This window comes from Otolemur garnettii, unplaced genomic scaffold, assembly GCF_000181295.1.
Source record: "Otolemur garnettii isolate 467f Iridium unplaced genomic scaffold, OtoGar3 scaffold00021, whole genome shotgun sequence".
Taxonomy (NCBI): domain Eukaryota; kingdom Metazoa; phylum Chordata; class Mammalia; order Primates; family Galagidae; genus Otolemur; species Otolemur garnettii.
This window is the reverse complement of record NW_003852416.1, coordinates 825815-842706: the sequence shown is the minus strand read 5'-3', so window position 1 is coordinate 842706 and position 16892 is coordinate 825815. Positions and strand designations below refer to the sequence as shown.

Below are 16892 nucleotides of genomic sequence, written 5' to 3'. Positions count from 1 at the left end.
AATACTTTCAAAAGTGTATACTTAGTAAAGAAAGGGCCGTAATTTGTGGTTTAAAGCCAAGACTACACTCCAAAAGCAAGCCCTAGTACCACTGCAAATTCAAAACATGCAAATGAACACACTAGTCCTTTTTATTTTTTCTTGCCATCTTGAATGTAGTTTGAGTATTTAAGAAAATACATTTAAAAACTCTATATATAACATATTTTTTTTGGAGATAGGGTCTTGCTATGTTACCCGGAGACTGTTTTGAACTCCTGAGCTCAAGCAGTCCTCCTGCCTGAGCCTCCTAAGTAGGTGTGACAGACTCAAGCTACAGTGCCTGGCTTCAAAAAGCCTAATTTTAATAATGACAATATAACATGGGGGTTGACAAGCTGTATTACAAAAGCCTTTGTTTTATCAAAGGATTCACAATAATGGATTTTTGAATAGGATGTTTTCTTTAAAAAGGGACATAAAAATACAGTTCAATTTATAATCAGTGGACTGCATGCGACTTTTTTGAATGTATTATTTTAAACAGGGATTATGCAAATTTGTAAACTAGTTCAAACACACTTTGCATTAGTCAGCATATCATAATGTCTGATCCCCTTTCCTCTCAATACTTTAACTTCAAAGTCTGTACAGGCCAACGTCTGAAAATTAAGCCATGTCATTAACCTGGAAAAAGTTTCTTTGGTTTAATTTGAAGGTTTGAGAAATTACATGGCATTACTGTAAAATGAAGATCAAAGCTCCCATATGAGCAATCATTTCTTTGGATTTATAAGGTTGGTAAAAATGGCAGGTGAGAAAAATGCCAATGAGAAAGTTAAAATAGTACTAGTATTATTACAGAGCTCTACAAAATATTGTCATTACATTTTTTCTTAAGCAATTGTCATACTTCAGAATTTATGCTCTGCCAGAGATAGAAAACTTCTTTTTTTGCTACGGGGACTTAACTTGGATCTAAATGTGGAATCAGTGCTCAAAGTTCTTGATATTAAGGTTTGGATTCCTACATTAAATAGACTTCCCTGCTGTTGCCTGATCATAGAAATTATCTGTGCAACAACAGTTAAGAGACCTACAAAGGAAAAGCAAAAAACAAACAAAACAAAACCCTGAAATGTATTTAACTTTTTCTAACACACTCAAATGCATCTCTGACTGTGTAACAAAATAAATAAGCAAGGTATTCCAGTCCAGAGTCTGTTCAAGTACAAGCCTAGAGGATCGTGCCTTTCTCAAAAGACAGACGCATCTGGAGAAAAAGCAACTTACAGACAAAGCTAGTCACAATGCAAAGAAAACAAAAGCAGAGAGTTATTTTTAAAATACGGCACATAATTGTGTAGTTTGCAAAACAGATGATAAACAATGATACCGTGTGATACCACAGAACAGAATTTTTTTTTAGTTTTGGACAGTTTTCAGATAAATATTCAGTTGAGAACACAATCTTTAGATCTACTTGATCCATAAAACTACATTAGACCCAGTAAAATATACAAAATATTAAAATACTGACTCTCATTGACAGTAGGTCCTCTATAGGAATATAAAATCTGTTATACAGTCCTCAGTCTAAATCTAGTATAGAGGAGGAGAAAAAGAAACAATTTGTTACCTCCCCAATTTACAAGTGACATGTCCTACCCAAAGCTTATTTATATGTGTCTACACAAGAATAAAACACACAAATGCAAACCACATATGAAATTACTGTTTTAGTTATCACATCTGCACGAGTATCACCAGAATTAAGAACAGGGGCCTGTTAGCAAAAACCAAGGAAAGCCCAGAACAGTCACTCTCCTAACTTCATTTATCATCGTAACAATTGAGTCTTGGGTCCGGAGCATGGTAAATCTTCCCACTGTTTAGCTCTCTGAGCAATGCTAGCTGTGTAGTAGTGGATCGGAATGTTTTTTCATACGTATTTCTAAGTATTGCATGCTCTTTTATTTTACTGTAAGTAGATGTTTTTCTAAAAACCAATTTTACAATTGTTTGCCGCTATTATGTAAAAATACAATTGACTTTTGTATATTAATTTTATGTTCTGTAACCTGCTAAAATTCACTTATTAGTTCCAGCATGTGTTTGGTGGGCTCCTAAAGATTTTCTAAACAGTAATATGTGACTCCAACAGAAAATGCATAATTAAGTAATTGATTTTGACCTGTGATTTTAAGCTAAGTAAAAATTTAGGTTTATTGTGTCTATAAATGTATTTTTAGGTTTTAAAGAATACTTTGTCAAATAACTGAATTAAGAGGGAACCTGAATACATTAAATTTATAAAATAATCTTAAAATGTTTAAAGAAATTTAATTAGGATTTTGTAAAAGCAAATGTTATTCAGAAGTCCTTTAAAAATAATTGCTAATATTTGCAGGACTTATACTTTAAAAATAAGATTTATAATTTGCATTCAAACCTTTAAAGAAAAAAACAGATGTTATTTTAATAAACTGAATACTAATTTCCAAAATTAAAGGCATCTTGGAATCCTCTTTCTTGCTAAGAAGAAAGATGCTCATTGGCACCAAAATCTTCACTTTTAATAGTTAATGCCTGTATACCTACAAATGTGAAAGCCTAATACATATCATTAAAAGTTGAGATAAACTAGTGTCTTTCAAACTGCAGGCTGTGATCTTTTAGTGGGTTGTGGAATCAACTTACTGGGTCAAGACAGCCATTTTCTTTTTAATAGAATAACAAAGAGAATAGAGTGCACTGTACTTAATGAGGATAAATACTATTTTGTGAACCTTTGGTTTCACTGTACATATATACTAAGTTGAAATATAAAATCTATTTCTTTCTGCAGGTTGCAGTTAAAACTGATAGCAAAACACTGTGACAGATGCCCTAAGGATCACCACCAATATACAATTATTGGTATCTTTTCCTAAAAAAATTGTATTTTATTTACTCTCTATAATATACTAACACAAAGAAGGTACTTTATGTTCACTGAGGGTTAGCAGCATTAAAGCTATTTGGTAAGTAAAAAGGAGCAGCATTTAGGACATCACTGTTCCAGCTAAATGACACCAAAAAGTAAAAATCTCTTGACAATGCAGATGTTGTCTTGTTTCAATGACCTTCACCTTACTTCTACATTAGCTTCCAATCCTGTGGCCACATATGTGGGTGGAAATGTGGGAAGACAAGGTTGAGGAAGTAGAGGCAGAGGAGGGCACCCTTTTGAAGTACTTACACAAATTGGCTTTCTAAGAAAATGTTTTTGTTGATAAGTAGTAGTTAAGGGATATGGATTATGAGAGAAAGGATAAAGGAAAGATAGAAGATCTGGCTATTAAAGAGAGCATGTATGTAGGGAGACCACAATGCGTATCCGAAGCCCCAAAATTCTGTTGAACATGACAGCACAGGCCTTGGAGAAAGGGACAAGAAACGTCTTACTGAGACCTGACCTTTCCCCCACAGAGAGCCTGTACAAAGGTCTCCAGGAGCAAATGAGCTGTGGCAAGATGTGCTGGGAGCAGGACATGCTTCAGGCTCTCTGTAAAAAAGAAACAATCTCTTGGACCTGGTAAGAGGAAAAGCTTCCCCCCACTCCCAATATGGATGTGGCGTTAGCCTATCTGCCCAATAGGGACCTGGAGACTTTATTGCCTCCTGTAGAAACTGTGTGCATGGTCAAACCTTCTGTCTGCTCTTGCATCCTGCTTCTAAGTCCTGCTCCTTGTTCCATTAATTGTATCCCAGTTCCTTAGTTTATAAACAGCTTAGGGTTGAGTAGTTACAAAAGTTAGTTTAAAAGCAGCTTAGCTGAAATTGTAAGTACCCCCAAAATGATGAGGTGTAGTGCTGTCTTTGTCTTATTTCATGACTATTCCTTTGCTAATCTGTGGATAATGTAGGTAATAAATACTGAGTTAATGCAAAACTTAACACCTTCACTGTTCCTTGCATTAAGTGGCGATGGCCTACTCTTCTTAAATCTTATTTTGTCTCTTGTTTTTATTTCTTTCATTCTCTTCATCTTCTCCAAGCATTAAGGATACCCACAGGTTGTGGAGGGAGGGGCTGGCCCCCTACACGTGTCTCCCTAAAATAGCAAAATCAGACTCTCTCTCAACACCATTTCCCACCTTTTCAGCTTGTTCAGTTATTCCGCCCCACTAGTTCTCAGAAGCCGCCAATCCTTTGATCCATCCTATGGCATCTTGTTATAATCCTCCTCTCTTCAGTTTCTTCCTAACTGAATTCCATTCCATATGTCAACCATTCTTCGGTCTTAAATTCTTGCCCTTCCTCTGCAATGGCCTGACAAGTCCCCAACTCTTGAATAATACAACTACAGTGGCCAAGCTGCCAAAGCAGACTCACATCTGCATGGACTTTACCACCAACAATCTCAACAAGGTCTGGAAATCAACTCTATCCATTGTCTTAGCAGCTACTCAACACATCTGCTCTAATCTCTTATCCTGCTGCTTCCCTCTTCACCAGCACCTACTTCAGGGAAGTAGGAGAGGCATCAGGTGACGAAGTCCTCAGCTTACTGCAGGCACAGCAGCACATTCACCTCCACTCGCACTTACCTTGCCCTCACCCTCTCTTCAGAGAGGAAGGGTCTTGTTAACTAAGGCTAAGCGTCCCATCAATGCTCTTGAGCTTTCTTATGCTTCACCCTTTTCTCAGAGACTTTGATGTATTAATTCTCACTTCTCTTATCTTTATTCTTTCCCTGCTCTGACCCCTACTAGCTTTTGAAAATGCTGCCCACCTCCTCCATAAGATTTACCTCTCTAGCCAGTGTCTTCAAAATCAAAGTTTGTATGGTCATTTTTTAATTTTCACTCTTATTTTTAAGCTACAATTCCATTCTCACCAAAACTAAAGTGCCAAGATTATCAAAGGATTCTTCCTTCTCAGGTCCTCTCAGCAAAATCTGTCTCTGCCTGTGCCTTCTGCTTCTTGAAATGCTTCCTATGGCTTTCTTGATCCCAGGCTTTCTCGGCTTCCTCTCATCTCTCTGGCCTCTGACAGAAATCTTCTTCTGCCTGGTCACCACAGGCTGTGGCCTCAGGGCTCTCCTCTGCTTTCATTCTAGTAGGCATCTCACTCGCGAATGAGGCTCCCACCCACTGACTATGCCTCCTGGATCTGTGGCTTCTCCACAAATCCATCTTCAGACGTTCAGACTTACAAGGCCAACTGCCTCCATGGTGCCTCTATCAAATGTCTCAAAAACATCTTTAACTAAACATGTCAGGAACTTAACTGGACCATTCTTCTCTGCTCCTCCATGTTTGTCATTTCAGAATTAAAGTCAGTTTGTGTCTGAACCTACACACCTCTCTTGACAACTCTCTCTCACCCTTATCTTCATCATATACAAGCCACCACCCAATTCTGTAGGTTCCACCTTCCACCTGTTGTATCCACCCATTCCATCACCCATTGTTACCACACCAGGCCAGGCCACAGCCATTGTCTGCTTAGACGGCTGCATGCACAACCCTTCTACCTGGACTCTCTACCTCAACATGCAGAGTAGAAATGACAAATCTGCTGATGTGCTCCAGGGTTTAGAACCTTGTCATGGCCACCCAGCACTTCCAGGAGAGAAATCTAAACTCCTAATCATGATTTACAGAACCCTGTATTAGCCAGCTGCATGCATCTCTCCCTACAATATCCGTCCCAATTAATTCCAGCTATACTCTGAATATGGTCTTCTTTCTGCCTGAAACATTTACTTGTGTTCCCTCTCCTATTTACATCTTAACTTAGACCACTTCATTCAAGAAGCTTTCCCTGACCTACACCCCTCCAGCTCTGGCCCAAGTACCCTCCTATGTGGACTCAATGCCTCTTCTAGCTCCCCACATGAGATCAACCACACTTTACCAAGTGTGCTGATAATGTCTGTTGCCTCCATTAGGTTCTCTGAGGGCTGGCACCTACCATTAGAAATAATAATATATACGTTAATTAAATGCACTGACAAAGTCTTCAAATTTATGTTACTAACTCCTGCATGGCTCCTTCCCCCATTTCAAATTAAGTCAGCTTTTTAGAGTTTAATATCTTCCCAAGATTTTGATCCTTACTCTATCAGCCTCCATACAACTGACATGGTCAACTGACACCAGGCAACATGCTATCCCAGTCTGTACTTTTTCTCTATTAGACACTTTTGTGCATTGCCTCTCATCCCCTCAGCCTTACCTCTACCTCGTCCACAAGCAGGCAAGATCTGTCCTACCAGCTGCCTACCTTTTTAACACAGCAGTCCAGTGTGCACGAAGGAACCTGCCCTGTGTTTGTGCTGTGCACACTGAAGGTGCAAAGGCATTTACACCCAATGAGACAATAGCAGACAGCGAAAAATGGAAGCCAGGAGACAAGTACTTTTATCACTGGTCCCTGACAGGCCTATTCTGAGATGAACATATCTCAAAGAGCTCCAGTCCTTGAAGTGGCCAACTGCAAAATGACACATCCTTCTATATTGTCTTTCCCTCCTTCCCTGGTTCAATCTTCACAGTCACTACTCTAGTTCCCTGTGACCATTTCCTAAACCTGAATGTAAACCCATGCTGCAAATCCGCTTCGAGAGAGGAACCAGGCTAAGACTGTCTCTTCAGCATTACAAGGGCTCAGTACTTTTCTCTATTTTTCTTGTTTTGACAGGGGTTAGTAAATAGGTAACTGTAATTCTTTTCCTACTGTCAACATGTCCTTATTTTCAGATAGTTTTCATTTTATTATCAGTGAATAATCCACAGAAGCACCCACAAATCAAGTCTCCCTTGAATCATGTCTATTTCAAAAGCATGGTAGCTAGGAAAATATATTTCTTATAAGAAGGGGAATTTTATCCCAGTTTCCATATTTATATTAAAAACATTTTGCTAGCACCACATGAAAGAACACTCTCCTAAGATAAATAGACCTTCTCATACCATCATGTGATAGCCTGCTTATTTTCCTGCAAAGGGACTGAGTATTAACATCCACAAAAGATAATCTAAACAGTTTAAAAATACCTTGCAGAAAAAATGAAGAGAGTGCATTCTCATGTTAAACTTGGGTGTGAATAATTTAAGAAACCCTCGGGTTGTTATAGCTGCCTTTTGGTTTGTTCCTCCCATAACTCACAGACATTGTATTGAATATCAAATGATGCAGGTTCCAAAAAACAGCATCAAGTAGCTTTAAGAATTTTTCTTGGTTAGTCTAATTATTCATTTTTTGTTACTATAAAGTCACAGCTAAACCAAGAATATTTATTGGGAATTCATAGGTAGAAAGATATTCAATCAAATGTAGATTATTTTAAGGCTGACAGATAGATTGATGATATCCTGGGATACCATCTTTTGCCGCTTTGTTTATTTAATGTTTATTTATTTATGAATTGTCAGGGATCTCTATTTTAATGGCTAAGCAAAGTTTTAAAACTGTCTACATTTATTGCTGCCTTCCAACATCAATTTTTTTTAAATTTCAGATTTACTTGTAAATAGGTTGCACAAAGAACGTTAATGTTTACAGAATTTTAATACTTTCTGGGTAGTAATGCTGATTGTAAAGTAGTTACATGCCTTCTCAAAATTTTGAAGAACAGAACCTATACCTAGATCAGAGTATTATAAGAACTCTATCATCATCAATCAATAATAATAATCTTGTCTTTATATTAAAGTATCTGAAAAATCACTGCCCTTAAACCCTGACACATAGGAGAACACTCCATCTGTAAGATGTTTAATGCTTAGAATTAAGACATCATAAAGCTTCCTAATGTACAAAAAAACAAGTCTCATAAACAGCTTACAGCTTTGTCAGGTGTTGCAGTACAAAGACTGAGCAATGGTTCTTCTATATTAAAATTCACATTTTCTTATATTTTACTATCTCTGAAACCCACACGTATCATCTTACAACTGATAAAGTCATAATCAAGTTGGCAACACTTTTCTTAGTGGTACATGAAATAAAAAACTTAAAACGATGATACCTTATATTCAATAGAATATTATAGTTCAGTCAATGCAAATAGCAGATACAGGCTTTATTTTTATTATTTAACTGGCATTTTGGAGAATCCCCTCCTAATATAAAGTGTCAGTTTTTTTTTTATTACAAACAAATAAAGCAGCACTATAAGATGCTACACAACAGGTAGAACTAACATTTACAGATATGTTCTAAAGCATCAGATTTTTGAGCTTGCTAAAATGAGCTTACTGAAATAATGTTTATTATTTACTACATTATTAAATTTAAAAACTGAGTTACTGTAAAAGGAATTGATTATTCTGAATTTTTAAAAATCCATTCCATTAGAAAAGAGAAAAGGGATGGAAAGGGATCAGAGAAATATTTCCTTACTAGCTAAATGGAAATCTTAACGTTTGCTTTTCAAACCTTTTAAACAAAAGTTTCAGTCTGCCCCCAGCTCCAGCAGTTTTCAGTTGTTGGCTTACTGCTCAGGCACGGCTTACTGAGAAAAGACTGGGCAGTAAAAATTTACAAAATAGTATGTTTTAAAATTTCTCAGTTAAGATTTACTTTAATATACTCTTAAAAAATCAGACCAGTGATGACAGCTGTCAAGTTACCTTAAGTTTTCACATTTCTCATCAGAAAATGCTAACAGTAAAATATTATAATACAGACTTCTTTCATAGGCACAAATATTATAGGAAACTTACTTTGTTCCTTAGTTTCCTCATTAAAAGACCATGCAAATTAGGAAAATAGAGTTTCTAATTTTTAAACCAGGACTCTGTATTAGCACAACGCTGAATTTTGGATAAGAAAGTGTTATCTTTGAGAGGGAGGTAGGTGGGAAAAAATAATAATAATAAAATGATAGTTTAAAGGGGACAGAGAGCAAATTTTCCACATTAAAACACAATCTCAAGATTCACTAAATGAAGTAGCCAAATTTCCAAGATATTTTCTAGTTCTGATACTGGTTTCTTTTATGCCACATAGTAGGTATACTAATTCCACCTCCAACTGGCTGCATCCAAACCATCTTTATTGGCAACAAAGAATATATATTTATTAAGTAGCTAGCAAGCAATATCATTCAATTTGCAATTTTAAGTAGTAGGTCAATCTCAATGGTAAATCTGAAAATAATTTTACCCTTAGAAGAATTAAAAGAATAAGAACTGAATTCTTCATCTAAAATATTTAGGAGAGGTATTGTCCACTCAGTCATAGTTATTACTACAGCATACTTTTAAGAGGCCCTGGGATGTCTGTCCTAGGAAATTTGCCTTCATATTAGGTACTGTTTCTCAGTGATTAAAAATGGCATTTCGGCTGAGCTATACCCATTTGAGGGATCATAAATATAGCATTCAGGAACTGATGCCATGCTGGAGAAACAGACAAATGAATACAGGATGGAGTGCTTTCTGAACCAGTTTTTTTCCACAGGCAGTCCAAGTCAGAGTAAGACTTGTTTTTATTATGGTTATATGCTAGACAAACTATAGAAGTACAAGGGGGGAAAAATGTCAAGACCTTGCCGACAAGAAAGAACAACAGAGTAAAAGAGAAGAAAAGATTTTCAAGCCCCTTTCAAGCAACATAAATTAACAGTTTGGAACCTCAGAGCATCAGGGACTCAAACTAGAAAACAGTTCCTTTATATTAGTTTAGACTGCTAGCAACTGCTAGAGAGAGTTTAAAGTGTCTTAGAAACTCTATTTCCTCAGAAAAAAGCACCAGGCCAAAGTTGGGTACTTTCATTTTTATAGTAAATTTAAGTTTAAGCAAGTATGATTTAGTTACATTAGTGACAAATTAGGAAAAGTTTTGCAAAAACTTCAAAGTATGTATAGAAGAGAATGAAGTCTAGGCTAATCTGTGGCAATAATTAGAAATACAAATTGAAATTATTCTAATTGGCCTCTTTGAAATAAATAGTAAAAAACGTATAAAAATTATAGAGCAATATATGAATTAAAATTACTTTTTATCCTCTGATAAAACAAATGTTAGCTGTTATTTTTTGCAACAAATAATATTTGAGGAGTCAACACAAAATGTTCAATTATGTTCTGAGGACAAAGACTAACAGGCATGGGTGTGGAGAGAAGGGAGCACTTATAGATTGTTGGTGGGATGGTAAACTGATACAGCCCTTTTGGAAAGGAGTATGAAGAATCCTCAAAGAGCTAAAAGTAGACCTTCCATTTAATCCCAGAACCCCATTACTAGGATTCTACCCAGAAGAAAAAAAATCATTTTACCATAAGGACATTTATACTAGAATGTTACTCACAGCTCAATTCATAATCAACAAGATGTGGAAACAACCTAAGTGCCCATCAACTCAAAGAATGGATAAATTAACTATATGTATACTGTGGAATACCACTCAGCCATAAAGACACATAGAGACTTTACATCTTTTACAGTTACTGGATGGATGCGGAAAACATCCTCCTAAGTAAAGTATCACAAGAATGGAAAAGCAAGCATCTAGTGTACTCAATACTCATATGAAACTAGTAGATGAACTACTATAGGCCCACACAAGAAAAATAAACAATTAAATTCAAGTTGAGGGCAGAGAAGTGGGAGGAGATAGGGGAGAGAAGGGGGGTTGGTAAGCTCTCACCTAACAGGTGCGACATAGGGATATACGGCACACCTCCTGGGCTCGATTACAACTTGGACATTTACCTAACAAACACAAACAAGGTAACCTAACCATTTGTACCTATATGTTAATCTGAAATTAAATTTTAAAAAAGGTAAAAAATAACTCCAAAGGAATATAGCATTAACCTAAATAAAAAGAAGAAGTAGTAACACAGAACACAGGAGAAAAGGAAAACATAAGATGGGGCTTGGGAAATAGTATATGCACAATAAGGTTTTATTTCTTGTAAATCTAGAACCAAGGCTTTTAGTTTTAATGAAAAATAATATAACATTTCTCCAGCATTAAGAGTCAAATCAAATCACAGTTTTTATGACTCTAAAACTAACTACAAAATATAGGGGCTACCCTTTCAATGCTGCTTTTCTGTAAAATATCTATTAGACAGTATCTGTCACATAGTAGTAGTATTTATTGGCTAAGTGACCAAATTAATGGTCAAGTAGTTTTCATCCTACCAAAAGTAGTAATACAAAGTATTAAGTAAGAGCAACGACAAAAGCATGCAGCATGATTCTTGTTTTGATATTAAAAATACAGATATATGCACAGGAAATAAAAAGACCCCAAGGAGAGTGTAAAAATATTAAATAAAAATTACTGCTGCATAATGTACCTATAAATCACTCTACTTAATACCAGTTTCAGGCAAATTTTCTACTAGGCTTCCCAGGAAATATTTTTTAAAAATAATTTAAACAAAAAGGGTAAGGTGTGACTGGGATGCAGAATTTTCAACATTTATGCATATTCAATTATCAATTTAAAAAACAACCTAACAGACTTTTAACTTAAGAATCATTTGAGAAACTTCTTAAATCCTTTCTATGGAGTAGGCAGAAGTAATAAATTGAAAAACAAAAGACCCTTTTATGAAGAAAAGATTTCTTTAGAATTTTCCAAGTTGTTTCAGTTTGTCTATCTCTCCCCATAGTATCACAAAGCAGTAAACAGAAAAGGCTTTTAGTGCTACACAGACTTCTTCCTTAAGCAAACAACCATGGAACCAAAATTTCCCCTGAGGAAGGGACCCCCCTTGACAGACAGTCAGGGCAGGGAAGATGTCCAGAGGCTTACAACAATTCAGTGCGGGGGGAAATGTGATTTTTTTTACAGCTGGCCACTGGTGCACCTTGAAGCCACATTTTGTTTTACTGAGGCCTATGGTGTTCAACTGTGCCTTTTACAACGTAATTTAACTACTAAACAGGTGGGAGGAGAAACAAGATTTAGTGAAAAAAGCACCATGCCGACTCAGAATATTGCCCATATTACATTCTGTATTTTCTCTGAGTTGGAGTTTGGGTCATACAAAAGTAAAGCTGGCCCCAGAGAAGAGAGGCATTTCTCATGGACTGCCATTTAAACCTCAAATGACCATGTTTCACAGCAGGCTCAATACATTCCAGCATGTAACTATGTTTTAATTTCCTAAAACCACAGGATGTAAGTCTGATTTCAAATAGTGTCTGGACCATGATATTCAATACTGATAAAACTGTACTATTCTCTTGAAAGTTCCCAAGATTCAGCACATGAAAAAGAATCTTCATTTTCTTCAAAGGTACTCCTGAGTTTTGTAAGTTAATTCTGAACAATGAATATTAAGAGCTAAAGCTAACACTATTAGAAATATAACACTGGGGGAGGGGAAGAAATGTAATTTACTGGATTCCAGGAAAAGAACCATGCAATATATTCATCACTCACCAAGATACAGTATGTTCTTGACAAAAATAGGCACTTTGAGACTTAAATTTTCTTTGCCATGAAATTCTCATTAGTGCTTATTTTGGGAAAAAACTTCAAAATCTATGAACATGAATGAATATTTACTTGAATGTCCATTCAGGGCATGAACATTATTCAGCCACCTTCTCAACTTTATAAACAAGAAGAACTCTCTCTAACCACCAAGTATTACATAAGAAGAGAAACAACCTTTAAAAAAGATCAAGAGAGGGCAGCACCTGTGGCTCAAAGGAACAGGGCACTGGCCCCTTATGCTGGAGGTGACGGGTTCAAACCCAGCCCCTGCCAAAAAAAATCAAGAGGGGGGAAAAAAGGAAGATAAAAGAAATAGTGTCATTGAAATTAAATTTGAGAGTTAGAAATAAATTTAAGATCATAACACTATTCTCTTGAAAGGAACTTAAGAAGATAAACTTTTGTATGTGAATATGAAATATTTCAGTAAGCTGCTCAGCAGTTTTTACTATCAGACTGGTCTGATCTGACCTTGAGAAAAGCTAAGAGATTTTTTTCTTTGTGAGGAGATAGGAGAGTAAGTATATGCCCTTCTCTATAAGACTATTGCTTTTGGCTTATGAGCCTAACTTCAAAATCGATTGACAAATTTAATGTCTATTTTCAAATAACACATGTTTGGTCAATGAGGTGTAACTTTAGTTAGAATAAAATGGCAAGAGTCTGATTAATAATTTAAGGCACAGGAACCATAAAGCCCTGGTTATTCTATGAAACCTAAATACTTAGGAAACCAAGAGCTAACCCCAGGCACCCTGCACGAATCGCCTGAGTCCCTATGGCCACTCTTCATCAGATTCAAAGGTATTGATACCGGAAAGGTGGCAGCCCTGCCAGCTCAGCTGAGTGGGGCTTGGGGACCTGCCACCTCTGTCTTGGTGACAGCAGCTGGCAGATTGGAGCAAGTGGATGGGAGCTTCCCTCCCCCATCAGAGGCTCCAGTAGCCAAAGGAACCAGACTGAGCAGGGGAAAACACTGGCAATTCCTCCAGTGCATCCCTGATTGGTCCATTTTCGATCCTGCTTTCAGCTCATTGGACAACTGCCCCTATATAAACCTCTGAGTAAACAGCCTAGGGGCAATCATCCTAGACCTTCAAGGAAGAGAGAACAGGAGAGCAAAGACCTCAGAAGATTGCTGCAGATCGCTGAGGGTGAGAGAGCAGAAGAGGAAGAGCTGTAACACTTATACCCTGCTCCGCAAGGAATTCTGGCTCTTTGTAAGAGCTGTAACACTTGCATCCTGCTCTGCAAGGAGGTTTGGCTCTTTGTAAGAGCTGTAACACTTATACCCTGCTTTGTAAGGAGGTTTGGCTCTTTGTAAAAGCTGTAACACTTGCATCCTGCCCTGCAAGGAGGTTTGGCTCTTTCTAAGAGCTGTGACACTTATATAAAACCTATATTATCCTGCTCTGCAAGATTTGGCTCTTTTTAAGAGCTATAATAATACCTCTGTAAATAAAATCTAACTTACTGTCCATCCTGTGGTCCATCAATTCATTCATTGAGTTATCAAGACCAAGAGCCTGGAAATCCAAAGTCAAAGGTCCGGTATCAGATTCATTATGTGTAAGAAGAAGTCGGACTTGACTCTTGATTTTATAACAACTTTTCAAGGAGATAAAAAAATATAGCATTACATGAACCAGTATTTTTTTTCAGTATTTTTCCCAGACTTGGACCACAGGTGGTAAGTAGAAAAACATTCATATTCTTAAGAAATACGTATCAGGCATCTCCTCTTTGGTGGGTTCTGTGAGGCCTCAAAGCTCAATTAAGCACAATTCAGAACATCAAGAACTTTGGTGAGGGCAGGGAAAACATCTCAACATAATCGATCCTATCTGGAGAGCCTCAAAGTTCATGCCTGTTGCACAAGGCCACACTCAAATGCCAAGGGGACTGGCACGACTGCGTGGAAGACTATTTTAAATCGTGCAGTGGTGTTTACACTACAGGGAGATAAACAGAATCACACATTTTGGCAGAGAGGGATCACAGCAATTAACAGTAAGTACAGACAATGGCCTGTGGTACACATGGGATGTAGCACTCCAGTTTGGCTAACAACCACCAACACAACAAGAGGGGCTATTCTTAGCTTGTTGGTCTTATTTTAAACCTCATCACAGCTTGGTAGGGTAGGTCTAACTATTATATTAATTTTAAAGGTTAGGAATCTGAGGCCAGAGAGATCATTAAATTGCTCAAGGGCACAGAGTTCACCAGCTGATCAGGGGCCAGAATCTGAAGTCAGGAAGTCTGACTCCAGGGCTGTACTTTGACATCTGACCATACTATCAGCACATGGAATAGCCAAAGGGAAATATTGGGCAACAAAGTATGGCTGGAGTTATACTGAGTGAGAGGTGGAAAAGGGAACAGAAAAGGAGACATATCAGAGAAGTAGAAAGTCAAAGTATTGTCACAAAACTCATCACAGCTTCTTTGCCTCCATAAAACCATCCTATAGCATTAATGGGAGAAGCCAGGTCAGTAAGCAGCACATGGGGTTTCTTAATTTTTGTGCCAAACTGTGATGATGTATGCCTGTGAGATGTCCTCCTCTGTCTTACACACACATATACACACACACTCTCTCTCTCTCTCTCTCTCATGTACATACTATACGAAAAGCTTCCTAGTCCCTGTTAACAGCTACACACATGGATTATAAAAGTAAAGCAATGATTTCCCCTGAGCTCTGTTCCAAACATACCTGCTTCTGGGTCCTGGTTAAAACGGCAGTACTTGGAGTTTTCAAGTGAAGGCAGGCACTGTTCAATGGGTACCCAGACATACGTTTCAGGACACAACAAATCAGAAGGTCTGTATTGACCCTAGAGAAGTGAAGGAAAAATGCACAGGCATTACTAGCACAGCAGCTCCTGAGAAACAGGGTTCCAGAACTCCAGGAAAGAAGCTTTTTTTCCCACAAATTTAAACAAAGTCAACCAGAAATAGCTTTATGTAAAGATTAAGCAAACCTCTTAGTGATTGCTTTCCAATCTCAAGAATGTACATTTGACTCAAGACTCTCAAAAAGTAACACATCACCATTCAGGATGCCTATGTTATTTGCAAGATTTAGAGGTTCTTTTTTTTCTTTTAAACTCTCTTTTAAAAAAAGAAGAAAACATGATTCTTGTGAGCTGACTGCTAAGAATAACCTGTTTCAAAATCAAGCTGTCTTTTAAATGCTAGTTAATAACAAAATAATATTAATATTTCTTTTCACATATTACAGCACTTTGTAAAGTGAACTTATTTTCCAAAGTAGAATTTTATTGTCCTTGATTACAAATTTAAAAATTTGTGGTTAATACACAGACTCAGTTGACAAAATTCATTCCATTCTAATGTATTAAAAAGTATCTTCAACATACTTCTTTTCTTTCTTTCTTTCTTTTTTTTTTTTTTTTTTTTTTTGCAGTTTTTGGCCAGGGCTGGGTTTGAACCCACCACCTCCAGCATATAGGGCCGGCGCCCTACTCCTTTGAGCCACAGGCGCCACCCAACATATTTCTACTATAAGCAATCCAAACTGATAAATGTACACTAAAGTTTAAAAAAACAACAACTTCAGGGAAACATCTGTAATAACCTGCTAAATCTTCCAAAATACATTAAAGAAAAAAAATCATTCACTTATAGATACCTATGGTAGATAATTAACAGGGATGATGGCACACATTATGTGAAAGCATTTTGTGAAAATTTTCATAAATATCACAGTTTTATGTTCTTTGAGCTTCATTAAAATTCCAAATGTCTCTTCTTTAAATTTCAAAATTCATTACAGAGGTTAAAATTTAATACAGTGTTTTTCAATTTTTTTTTTACTACAACTCATAGTAAGAAATACTACATTCTACATTACAACCTAGGTGGCATGTATATAAACACAAACCCAGAAACAAAGCTTTTAGTATATAATGCTTACCCTTGTTATGTTCTATTTCTTTTTCTTTTTTTTTTTTTTTAATGATATTCTTGAACCACACAAACTGCTTTCACAAACAGTGAACGGGTTATACCACAGAGTTTAAAAACACTATCTAGTGCAAAATCTATTACAAAAAATACTGCGGACAGGCTCAGCACTGCCAGGTTGCTTTCCATCAGAAAGGTGCCCTCCAATAGCCTGCTGTGTGAGCGTCACTCCACGGAGCCTCACAAGGTACACAGTAACCTGCACACCCTACCAGCACTCCAAGATCCAGAAGCTGTAAGCTAACAGGAGGATGGACATGAGGGTTCAAGGAAGAAACAGTTTTATCCAGGACCTAAGGAATGACTAGTAAGTCAAGGGTATGAGGAAAAGGAACCGAGAACAATCTAGATAAAGGGAAGAGTGTAAACAAAGACAGAGGACAGAAAGATTGACTAGTAAGTCAAGGAAAAGGAACCGAGAACAATCTAGATAAAGGGAAGAGTGTGAGCAAAGACAGAGGAC

At 37.0% G+C, this 16892-nt stretch overlaps 1 protein-coding gene across 6 annotated transcripts in view; it reads right to left on the bottom strand.

Annotated features, from left to right (window-relative positions):
* ATE1 (arginyltransferase 1) overlaps positions 1 to 16892 on the bottom strand; it is a 169745-nt gene that overhangs the window by 23308 nt on the left and 129545 nt on the right. For all 6 annotated transcript variants that reach the window (XM_003787104.2, XM_023511667.1, XM_023511668.1 and 3 more), the window contains one exon: positions 15156 to 15276. In XM_003787104.2, the coding sequence (XP_003787152.1) occupies positions 15156 to 15276 (121 nt within the window). The remainder of the gene's footprint in view (positions 1 to 15155; positions 15277 to 16892) is intronic.